At 43.5% G+C, this 12,541-nt stretch overlaps 1 protein-coding gene across 1 annotated transcript; it reads left to right on the top strand.

Moving 5' to 3' along the window:
* The first annotated feature begins 258 nt into the window (after window positions 1-258).
* SRP19 (signal recognition particle 19) lies at window positions 259-8,049 on the top strand. Its single transcript, XM_075079299.1, has 5 exons — window positions 259-393; window positions 2,770-2,845; window positions 3,843-3,914; window positions 5,101-5,212; window positions 6,247-8,049. Exons 1-5 carry the CDS (start codon window positions 353-355, stop codon window positions 6,378-6,380), a joined length of 435 nt encoding a protein of 144 aa, XP_074935400.1. The 5' UTR covers window positions 259-352; the 3' UTR covers window positions 6,381-8,049.
* The last annotated feature ends 4,492 nt before the right edge of the window (window positions 8,050-12,541 follow it).

Here is a 12,541-nt window from a genome sequence, read left to right as displayed (position 1 = left end):
CTGCCCTCACAGTCCCGCACCCCGCCGCCAGCACTAACCGAGGACCCCCCTCCCTCATAAACCCACACCCCACCGCCCTCCCGCCAGCCCCAGCAAGGAAGGGTCTGGCCCCCTCCGGCCTTCCGCTCCACCCCACCGCAAAAGCGTATACGCGGCGGTGCAGCGCGCGGGGCCCAGCGATTCCACGTCGCACTTCCTGACAGGGCGATCGCGCTGTAGGGACAGCACCGCCGGCCAATGGGATTGCCGGGCCTCTCAGGCGGGGGCGGGATTTGTCGGCGGCGGGGAGGGGGTCGCTGGCGAGCGTCGCTGGTGGTGCGGCGTCGGTTTTTACCCGACTTCTGTCCTCGTCATGGCTGCCGCTGCTGCCGGTTCTCCGGCTGACAAGGAGCGGTAACGTAGGCTCTGCCCTTACGGGCGGCGGGGGCGCGCGTTCTGCCCGCTTGTCGGAGGCTGTCGGCGCCCTTCCGTGGAGCAGGGCCGCGGCCGGCCGGCGGGCGGGCGGCTGCCCCAGGGAGCTGCTCCCCGGGCGGCGAGGGGGCGGCGGCCCGCCCGGCTGGCGGGGGGACGGGGCGGCAGGGGGCGGCGGGAGGTGGTTCAGGCCTGCAGCTCTGACGGCCTTCTCGAGCACGTGCGGTGGTGTTCCAGTAACATATTATGTAACGCGGCCGGGCGTTGGGTGTGATGCAGCTGGCGTTCGTCTTATTTAACGGTCGGAAAAGGCAAACCCAGCAAGAGGTGGTGGTGGTCAGCGTTGTATGGTGATGGCTGTGAACGTCGGTAAGGAGACTGAAAATTTCCTGCGCACAACTGTGCAGCTCTCACAGAACTACAAGACGGCTCGTAAAGAGGGCTGTAGCTGATAGGGGAAAGTATCAGTGAAAAGGTATTTAGGAGGAGAAGAGTAACAACAGTTGAGATGTCTGAGGCTAGTTTTAAAGGCAGCAGGAGATATAGCCTTGGAGGCAGTAAGGATCAGTGATCCATCCCAGTCTCCAACGAACTGAATCCAGTTGGTGTTTGGTCATGAACAGGGTTCCTCAGGGCTTAGTTTTGGGGCTAGTCTTGTTTAATAGCTTCATCAGTGGTCTGGATGAGAAGATAAGTGCACCCTCAGTAAGTTTGCAGGTGACACCAAATTGGGCAGGAGTGTTGATCTGCTTGAGGGTAGGAAGGCTCTGCAGAGGGATCTGAACAAGCTGGATCAGTGGGCTGGGCCCATCTCTGAGGTTTAACAAGGCCAAGTGCTGGGTCCTGCACTTTGGTCACAACAAACCCATGCAACGCTACAGGCTTGGGGAAGAGTGGCTGGAGAGCTGCCTGGCAGAGAAGGACCTGGGGGTGCTGGCTGACAGCTGCCTGAACATGAGCCAGCAGTGTGCCCAGGTGGCCAAGAAGGCCAATGGCATCCTGGTTTGTATCAGGAATAGTGTGGCCAGCAGGAGCAAGGAGGCGATCGTGCCCCTGTACTTGGTACTGGTGAGGCCACACCTTGAATATTGTTGTCAGTTTTGGGCCCCTCATTACAAGAAGGACATCGTGGTGCTGGAGTGTGTCCAGAGAAGGACAACGAATCTGGTGAAGGGTCTGGAAAGCAGGTCTTATGAGGAGAGGTTGAGGGAACTGGGTTTGTTTAGCCTGAAGAAGAGGAGGCTGAGGGGAGACCTTATTGCTCTCTACAACTACCTGAATGGAGGTTGTAGCGACGTGGGTGTTGGTCTCTTCTCCCAGGTTACTTGTGATAGAATGAGAGGAAACAGCTTCAAGCTGCATCAGGGGAGGTTTAGATTGGATATTAGGAAAAATGCCTTTACTGAAAGAGTGGTCAGTCAGGCATTGGACCAGGCTGCCCAGAGAGGTGGTGGAGTCACCATCCCTGGAGGTGTTCAGAGCACGTGTAGACATGGCACTTTGGGACATGGTTTAGGAGGCATGGTAGTGTTAGGTTGATGGTTGGACTTGATGATCCTAGAGGTCTTTTCCAACCTTAATGATTCTATGGTTCTGTGAATATCCATCTGCTCCAGATTATTTGCTTATATTCTGCTTCTTTGTTTTGTAATGCTATCATAGCTCCTTGTTCAGATTGTAGGCATTTTTCAGGCTCTCCTTGTAGACCTCAGCTAACTGATTTCTTATTGTTTGTTAAGTATAATTGAGGATCTATTACTTTTGTCCCCTGTATGTGCTTGACAGGTTTAAATCTACTGAAAAATCTTAAGCAAGTTTCTAAGCATGGATTTTCCGAGGCTTCATAACTTATATCTGGTTTTATCTGTGTGTGAATAGGAAGAAAATAAAAAGCAAATCCATAGCAAATAAAACCCACTCTGCTTCTTGCTTCTATCAAGAACTTAGCAGTTAGTGTATTACAGCCTCTTCAGGAAACCTTTTAGTTCTTTTCAGGGAGATGTGTATGCTTTATTCTAGGTTTCAGGGGTTTGAAAAGTGGGTCAAAACAGGCTCTTTCAACCTTCTTTTCTTCTCAAGATAAATAGCACTTTCCTTTGTATGGACTGTGCCCCAAAAAGTGGTATCATGCAAGGAACGTTTCAGCCAAATGGTCGTGCAGTGACCTGGATAACTCATATGGGGTTTTGCAACAACTTACTCGTTGGTCTAGGGAAAATAAATGGTTGTCGTTAGCTGCAGTGGGAGCTTTTGTGTTGTAGCCATGAGATTTTTTTTTTTCATTTTACTAGGAAAATACTGCATAAACAATTAAGGAGTTGATATTATTCACTGAAACGCACTGTTTTCTCTTTTCAGATTCATCTGCATTTACCCAGCATACTTGAATAACAAGAAGACAATAGCAGAAGGAAGAAGGATACCTATAGACAAAGTAATTTTGTGGGTGGCAGGGAAATAAGATGTTTTGTTTTGCTATGCAGTAGTGTGTAGAGAGATGGAAAATAAATCTCAAAGCTGTTGATCTTTCCTGTCCCCCATTGCAAGTAGCTCAATAACTGGAAATTACAGTGGATTTGGAAAAAACCTAGTGTCAGCCTGTGAATTTGGTAGAAGAGCACTGTGTTCAAGTGTCTGCTTTCATGTGAGCAGCACCTTTGGCAAGCAGGTGGAGTATTGAGAAACTTAATGCACTCAACCTCCTACATAAATAGGAATTTGAAAGTGTTGCATAAAAGAATAGCTAGCTAGTGGTGTTGGCTTGGTGACTGACTATATATGCCTATATTCTGCACCTTGTCACCTTTCCTGCTCTCAAAGATAGAACTTAGAGTGCCCCTGGCGCATAGGCTCAGTTGTTGTTGCCTTTAATCTGTCCAGAAATAGCTTTTGATAATCTCACTCCTTTATAATATTTATAAGAAGCAGTGTTGGGAATATAAAGGGCTTTTCTCACTGCTTAAGGTGGTGGTTTTTCTGATAATAGTTACAATCTTTCTTGAGCATGCAAGTTGCTAATCAAGGATCTATCTATGGGAGGAATCTGCTGCCCTATACCTAGGAAGTTTCTTTTCTCTTTCAGTTTTTGCTATAAGTTTCCTGTTGCTGATTCATGGTGTTTGGGTTTTTCTGTAAATACAATAAATGTTACTTCATTTCAATTAGTTTCCTAAGCAATTCTTTTATTGGCTCCCATCTCATCTGTTTCCTGTTTTATTGATGTCTTCTTTCTTTTTTTTTTTTTTTTGTTTTCTAGACTGTAGGAGCACTCACAGATTACTTCTGCAGTATGTTTGTCATTATTTGTAGTACCTTCTCCTTCCACACCTGCTTTTTCTAGTTGCAGAGTGTAGAGTGGGAAACTGCTAACTCTTGCTGTATAGGTAGTTCATAATTGAAAAATAATTACCTGTAGCACAATGTTTCAACAGGCTGTTGAAAATCCCACGTCTACAGAAATCCAGGATGTATGTGCAGCGGCTGGATTCAATGTGCTATTAGAGGTAATTAAAAAAAAAAAAAACACAACACAAAAAAAGCCCACAAAAACTTGGTATGTGTCTCTGTCCTTCTTTCATTATATCTTTTCTTACAGACAGGGTAAATTACAGTTGAGAAGTATTTGTTATCAGCCAAGGTATTTGCTTGCTTTGAGTAATAACTAACCAAAATGATGAAGTAAATGTCGGAAAACTGTATGCAAGGCAGGAATAACCCAGATCTCTGAGATGATGCCACCTAAGCTTGTAAAAAGATTGGTTTTATTTAACTGTCCTTCTGCGAAGACTATCCTAGATGCTTAAAAATGTGTCAGAATAAAAGCTAATCTTGCAAGGTGCAACTCTGCAAATTAAGCTTTTAAAAAGGCATATTTTTAATGAAAGGTGATTACCTTTTGGAATTACTATCCTATAGGAATAGAATTCTGATGCTTGAAATCTTCAGGGTCCTTTGGAGTTACGTTTTAGCCAGAGAAGGTTAATTTTTTATGGCAATACCTGCTTGGTCTTTAAGTTGGTTACTGTTTTGTTAGGGAGTGAGTCTGGGTTTCTGGAGAGGTAACTTTTCACAATTCATTTTCTGAAGTAATTATTAATTCAAAATACTGATGAATTTTCTATCACTTCTTTACTAAATAATTTAGGTCCTCGTCTAAGAGTGTCACTGGTATCCAAAACCCAGTACAATATCACTTTGTTTTTCAGCAGTAGTCGAGTATGTTCCTGTTAGTGCGTACCAGCCTGTGAAATAGCCAGTATCAGTAAGAAACCTGTAACATTTTAACAAAAATGAAGGCTATGAGTATGCAAAAACAGTGGGCCTCAGACTGCAACCTGCTGGCATACTGTCTCTTGGTGTCTGGAAGGGTTTGTGACTGTCGAGATGAAGCAAAAACCTGTGTCACTGCGGTCCAGACTGGTGGGGAAATAGAACAGTCCCTGTAGCAGGTTATTCACTGAGTTGTTCAGTACCAATTGCTGTTTGCAGCAGTGCTTCTGAAAAAATCAGGCTGCAGCTTTGGAGACTGCTGTAATGACTGGATGGTGGGTGACGATGTTGGAGAATTGCGGTTATGGTTTGTGTCTGTTCAGAAGAATTCCTGGCTGCTGTGACTTACATCGATTGCCTGACAAATTTTGCAGAAAATTATTCCAGTACTTATAAAAAGTTTCTCCTTGTGTATGACAGAAAAATAAGATGTATCCTAGAGAGTGGAACAGAGACGTGCAGTACAGAGGCAGAGTACGAATCCAGCTCAGGCAAGATGATGGCAACCCATGTTTACCTCAGTTTCCGACACGTGAGTAGAGTACCTGGGTTAGGTGTTTCATCTGTTACTGGAACAGAAAGACTTTGTTTATTTTGTTATGTTGCCAGCTTGCTTAATTAGTTTTACTATTGTAAATTTTACCACTTCATGTTAAATCTCTTTGCCTGTCAACCAAATCAAGTTGGTGTGTGAACATCGAGTGGAGTTCGTGAAATGTTCTTGTCTTTAATCCTGCTGTTTCTTCAGCACTTGAATTGAAGGGGGTCGTCAAGAGTGTTGTGTGATTGTGATGTTGAACAAAGCAGCCATTCAGTTTTGGCTTACTGTTTTGTTGACGGTCAGAACAGGTTTTGGTATTAGAAGAGCTAAATTCCACCTTTTTCTCAGGTTACGTGGATCAGCTAGGCATCAGGGTGGGTGCCAAATTGATAAAATACAATAATGACTTCAGTTTTCTGCTGGCGTTTTTCATAAAGGGAGTGCTCCAGTGTTAATTTAATTAGTTAACAAGAGTAGTCCATCTTGAATGACAAGTAATTTAGTCTTTTGCATTCTTCCTGATGAGTGATCAGTGTGTAAAAGGGAAGCAGTATGTATCTTAAGGAAAGAGCAAGAAGAATACTGACTCTAGAGTAGCATAAGAATGCTGTTGGTCAGAAGGAGATGATGTAAAACCATATTCCTGCTGGAAGACAGCAGTGATTTTTAAAAAAAAAATGCTTGAAGCTTTTCCCTGCTCATTCTGTCCCAGGTATTTTAGGCCATTAAAAGGTGAAGGGAAAGAGTAACAGGAAGGACACAGACACTTTGGAGATTGTCAGGTTATGTGCCAGTTCCAGTATGCTGTGATATTTATCAGTCCCACACTTTTTTTAAAATGAAAATAAAAAAAGGTATGTAAGAGTTTTTCACATACTTCTGCTACACGGGAAGGAAGCAGAACTCCTAGGGTTTAAATCTACTCTAACAGAAATCTAAAGTGGGGCTGAAGTTTCTAACTTTGAAACTTATGCAAATGTTTTTAACACAGTAGACTTGCATTCATCTCTCCCTGGATTTTCTAGGCAAATCAGTGATGCTGTATGCTGCAGAAACTATTCCCAAACTGAAAACAAGAACCCAAAAGATGGGAGGTAGTGATCAAAGTCTTCAGCAAGGAGAGGGAGGCAAGAAAGGTAAAGGGAAGAAAAAGAAATGAGCTCTCATCTGGAATAACTGTTACATCACACAGTTGTACTTATGACAAATATCGATGGACACATTACTTGCCGAAACTTCAGAGTGAAAGATATGAGCAAGAAATAAACAGGTGAAACAGAATAGAACTGCCTGCTTTTCTTGGGACTGGAATGCATGTGGCTGCCTTGCATCTGTGTAACAATCAGTCTTCACACAACCTGCAAGTCTGAAGCTGGCATCCACTTTTAAAAGTGGAAGAACATAAGGAAATGGGGGGGGGGGGGGGGGGGGAGAATTATTCTTTCCAGGAGAAATATGCAGCTTTTAATAAATACATATTCTTATGCAGACTAGATACCTGAAAACTGGTTGCCTTAGTAAACTATTCATCTATGCTGGTGAAGTGATTTCTGTTAGTGATGAAGGCTCTCCAGGCTTAAGACAAAGTGTAAATCAATAAAGTTATGACTCTGTAAACTTCCCTTGCTAATAGTCTTTCACACTGTCAAGTGGTCTAATAAAGGTGACATGTTAGTAGTCTCATCTGGGACAAAAACTGTCGAAGATAATCAATGTGTCATATGATGATTCAGGCTGTACAGTTGTAAGCCAAGGCATTCCAACAAGGTTCTGGGAAACTTTACAGTCAAGAGTTACAGGTGCGTACAGAAACACAGCTGTCTGTGTTTTGTTTTGTTTTTTTTTTTTAATTTTTGCGCCTTCACATGTTCAGTACAGCTGGTGCTTTGCAGTGTTTATCCACACTTGGTAGGGCTCTACCTCTCTGGTAACTGCTGGCAGTGATTAGACTGACAGAACAAACCACTCAGAGGATACTTGTTTGTCCATACCAAATGTTAAAGCTTGTTAATAGTTAGAGAGACTTAGAAACGGTTCTGGTCAGATTAAACACCAAATCCCCTGTAACACTCAGATAGATGCAGTGCTACATGTACCTTCAAAGTCTTTTATGAGTGATCTGTGGCTTAGGGAGGTTGCGTGAGTGACTTTTTCCACTTCATGTGACAAATCAGTGGCAAAATTGCATGTAAAAGCTGGAGGTTCCTGAAAACTCTTTCCCTCTTGTAGCTGATAAATGTCTTCCTTCTGCCCTGGTTATCACAAATTACTAGTTTGTTTTGGAACTAGCTTGCCTGTAAGCTGTGTGCATCTCAAATATGTGCATCATCAAAGGCACCGCCATACATTAAGGATACAAAGCTACTGGAGTGTCATGGTTTTAGCTGGGATAGAGTGAGTTTTCTTCACTGCAGCTGGCACAGTGCTGTGCTTTGGACTTAGTATGAGAATAATGTTGATAACACACCAATGTTTTAGTTGTTGCTGGGTAGTGCTTGTACTAGTCAAGGGCTTTTCCAGCTTCCCATGCTCTGCCGGGTGCACAAGGTGCCGGGAGGGGAGGGGGCACAGCCAAGAGAGTGGATTCAAACTGGCCAAAGGGATATTCCATATCATGTAACGTCATGCCCAATATGTTAACTGGGGGGAGCTGGCCGGGGGAGGGAGGCAGCAATTGCAGCTCGGGGACCAGCAGCATCAGTCGGCAGGTGGTGAGCGGTAGTATCGTTTGTAGTGTTTATTTTTTTTACCTCTTTTCCTTTTTATTATACTATCATAAGCATTGTTACTACTATTTCATTCTAATTATTAAACTGTTCTTATCTCAACGCACAAGTTTTGCTTTTGCTCTTCTGATTCTCTTCCCCCATACCACAGGGGTGGGGGCAGTGAGCGAGCAGCTGTGTGGTGTTTAGTTGCACACTCGGGCTGAACCACGACATGGAGACTGTCCAGAGAAGGGCCACAAAGTTGGTGAAGGGTTTAGAGGAGAAGCTGTATGAGGAGCAGCTAAAGTCACTTGGTTTGTTCAGCCTGGAGAAGAGACTGAGGGGAGACCTCATGGCGGTCTGCAGCTTCCTCACAAGGGGAGGAGGAGGGGCAGGCGGTGATCTCGTCTCTCTGGTGTCCGATGACAGGACCCGAGGGAATGGCAGGAAGATGTGCCGGGGAGGTTTAGGTTGGGTATTAGGAAAAGGTTCTTCCCCCAGAGGGTGGTGGAGCCCTGGAACAGGCTCCCCAGGGAGGCATCACGGCACCAAGCCTGGTGATATTCAAGAAGCACTCGGACAACACCCTCTTAGATGTGTGAATTTGGGGTTGTCCTGTGCAAGGACTGGAGCTGGACTTGATGATCCTTGTGGGTCCCTTCCAACTCAGAACATTCCATGATTCTATAAAATTACGTTTTTAAAATTTTTTTCCAAAAGTGTTAGCTTTTCGTCCAGAGCCTGTTGAAAAGAAGTCAGTGAGATAATATTGTCAAGTAAGGATAATATTGTCAGGTTTTAAGAAAATAAGGAAAAAATGGCTCTCTTCTGTGTCTTGTATAATATGGGATACTACATTATTCCATTTTGGGTTCTTGTTTGAGAACTTTGCAAAGACAGCTTTATTTTCTACCTGTCAAATACTATTTCTGATGTCTGAGGCTTGCAATATCTGGTAACTTAATTTTTTTGTTGTTGTTTTAATATAGTCCACAGACAGGAACAGAAAGTTCCTTGGGGAAGATGAGCTGGTCAGAACAGCTGTCCAGTAGCAAGGCTCCTTTGAAGTAATGAAGAAATGTACTGTGCAAGTTAATTGAGGGATAGTTTAGTATAAGGAGACTGAAAAAGAAGCAGCAGTACCTGTTCTGAGTTTAAAAACAAAAATCCTGCATGAGTTTTCTAATCTTTACTATTTGACAGCAGTCAGTTGAATGCTTTCACAGATGACTACCGGAAGCAAATTATCAGATTATTTTTGATAAATATTTCATGTGGCAATACTCTCTTTTAGGGTTTGTCTTGTTTGTCTATCAGGTATGCTAGTCTGTGGCATCACCCTTCTCCCATTTTAAAGACAAACAGCATTCAAAATGTATTAGACATTTAATGGCTCTTTTAAAGTAGAAATTTGGTAAAGTTCCTGACGATATCCCTGCTCAAGTTACTTGTGCTGGTAGTTTGAGTGTTCTTATGTTCTTATATTTGTCATTCTACTCGGCTGCATCTTTTTCAAGCAGATGCTGAGTTACCGGTGCCCCTTGAAGCCAATGCCAATGGGTACCAACAGTGAGACTGCGTAGAGCCCCCGACTTGAGAATAGTTCAAAGCCGGTCTGCAGTGCTTTGCAAGTGCGGTTCTCATGTTGCATTGTTTGACGGAGGATGCGTTCTCATTCTTAGGGCAGCCAAAAGCTGCTGTGACAAAGTTCCTCAGGCTGAGCCCCGTACCCGTGCGGGAGTAGCTATATGTAGGCTCTCTAAAATAGGATGCCTTAGGAGAAGAAATCCTGTGTTCTAAGGCTGTAACTGACCATGGTCATACACAAACGTCCTCCGTGTTTTCCTGCTGATATAACAGTTTGCACAAGCTACCTTTGGTGTGTTTGGCCTTTGAGAAGTTAGTTAAATGGTATCTCTGTGAGTGGATGCAGTGCCTGCCCTAGAATAGAAACAGGGGGAACAGGTGCTGTCTGAAAGTTGTTTTGTTGTTGTTGTTTTGTTGCAGAAACTGGAGGTGGTCAGAGGTTGTTAGTTACGTCCACTCTGTAGAGCTGGGGAGTGCTACAGGTTAGTTGCAACGTGGGGAAAAATACCAAGTGAGGTGTGCAAGCAAGAGTGGAAGATACACTTGTGATATAACGGACCATAACTGCCCACAGATGGTGGGGCTCAAGTTACCATCCTGGCTTTTCCTGGGTGCTGAGTAACTTTTCTGAAACTTCATTTGAAGTGAGAGCTCTGTGAAAATAATTGGTACAAAGGTAACTTAGCTTCATGATGTTAAGTGGAGGGGAATGACTCTGGCCAAGTCATTATCATGTTATGCCTAACTCTTTTAAGTCAGGGCTTTAGACCCCAGACAGCTGGAGGATGTGGAGGTTAAGTCTCATGGGGTATCTATTCACAGTGGCCAGAAATTAAATATCTTAAAAACTTGCCTGTGCTATGGTATGTATGTTGAGAAAGAATCTTAGTGGTGTTGCTTACCAAAATTTCCCAATCAAAGAATCCAAAATAGTAAAGCTATTTTAAAGTGTAAGGATCTTAAAAAAAAGACTAAGAAAGATCTCTGAAAAGAGGAATATTGCACTTCAATATATATAAAACTGTGATTTAACCAAATTAACAAAGGAAGCTCTATGAGTAGTTTAAGTAAAGCTGACTTTTTTTAAAGAGAATTGTGCACTGCTAGGAAATCAGATGATGTCTACTGTTAGGGAGTTGAAGTCTGATTTCCCCAATCTCTGCCTGCTTATCCACCAATCTCTGAGTTCCGCATTCTGGGGTTTTTTTGGTTGTGGGTTTTTTTTTTTTTTTCTATCTGTCTTTATAGCAAGTACACTATGTGAGCAATATTTATTCCTAAATTTGGCATCAGAAAGTTAGACGTGACTCCCCCTTTCCTGCCAGGGTTAAGCTTACAAACCAGTCTTGAATTTCTGTATTTCCTGTTTTTTAATAAACTGGGTTACTTAGAGGATTAAAAAAAAGAGAACCAAAAGGGTCAAGATAGTAAGTCAGGTTATTCTGCAGGTCTTTACCCCTTCTTCAGCACCCTTCGCCTCTCCCCTTCACCCCCTCAGCTCAGGAACAGGGGGATAGTTAGAGGACATTGTGGGGTTGGAAGTGGCAAGGAGGCTGCTGTAAAAATAGGGAAATACTGCAGCTGTTGGTCTTAATGCTACCAATAAAAAAATCCTTTTTTTTTCTGAGGGAAGAACTGTGTGATAATGGATGTCTTCATTACACCTGTCTTGCTTTTGCAGTCTTCTGTGAGAATTTGCTTAAGCGGTAGTTACTAAAAAGACGCTTTGGTCTGTGGTTTCCTGTAGGTGGCAGTATTAACAAAGGCATGCATCGCTGGGTGGGAATTTACTCTGGGTCCAAGACCTGAGGAATTTGGCTGTTGGGACAGTGCCCCTCTAGAAGATACTAGTCTAGCTAATCGAAAGTGTATACTTGTTATTTTCCTATACTGTTTTTTGGGTACTTAGGCAAAGATTACACATTTGAAACGGACATGTGAGCTCAGAATCCTTATTACAATCTTTATAATGATCACTATGTCAGCAACAGATGGGAGCATTGACACTGGGCATCAAGCAGATCTGAAAAGACGACAGGCAAACAACAGAGGAAAGGCTGAAAATGAAAATTCAGCACTGCTGTGAGATAGATCCTGTCTTCTTTCAGATGTATGGAAGAGAGCATGTAGCTGCTGTAGCAGAAGCACAACCATTATTCGGTTCTTAATGTAAAGAAAGTGAATTTCAAAAGGTTATTTTGAAACATATTTTAACTTAGGAAGTGACCATATGTAATTCTCCATCTTCAACCAGGAAGTAAGTTTCTCAAAGACCAGGTGTGCGGAAAATACATACTTCATACAAATACTCTCTTCATCTATTGCCTTATAACTTCTGAGCCTGTTGAATCATTAGATTGACATGATAAAGAGTAGAGCTGTCAAAGATAGTAAGTTCCCATAAGCCATGAAGCTAAGTGCTCACATTAGATGGTAAGACTATGGGAATGCGTCAGCCAGTGAAGAAACTTTCCATGTTCCAGCTGGGATGAGGAAAGCAAGGGGATGGGGCATTTGTCCTTTTTGGCTGGCAGTTTGCTCTGACCAAACTGCATTTAATGTGCTGGGTGTTCTATCGGCACACGTGTGGCTGCAGATTAGGTACAGAAGAGCTGGTAAAAGAGGTACCTTTTGCTAAAGGCCCTGAGAAGCTGGGAGGTTTGAATATATTGTAGTGGCTGGTGTAAGCGAAATGGCAGGGAGCTGACCATCACTGGTAGTGCAGGACCTGGGGAAGAGCAGGGGACCCTCCAGGTAGGAAATGAGTAGCCTGCCCTGGATGGCTAATGCTTATAACTCAGTGTGTGTCCTTTTTTTCTCTACCAAAGTTTGGGGTTTTTTTCCCAGGTGTTGGGGTTTTTTTGTTTTCATTTTTTTCTTGGTAGCAGTACTTAGACGTGTCTAATTGAAGGCTTTAGACTTCTGTGCTGGTTTTGGCTGAGAAGGGGTTAATTCTCCTCACTGTGGGGGTCGGCTACCTTTCCAGCTTCCCGCGCTCTGCCGCGTGGCGGGGAGGGGCTGGGAG

This window comes from Phalacrocorax aristotelis, chromosome Z, assembly GCF_949628215.1.
Source record: "Phalacrocorax aristotelis chromosome Z, bGulAri2.1, whole genome shotgun sequence".
Classification (NCBI taxonomy): Eukaryota; Metazoa; Chordata; class Aves; order Suliformes; family Phalacrocoracidae; genus Phalacrocorax; species Phalacrocorax aristotelis.
Note: the sequence above shows the minus strand (reverse complement) of the source record. Positions and strands in the feature narration are given on the sequence as shown.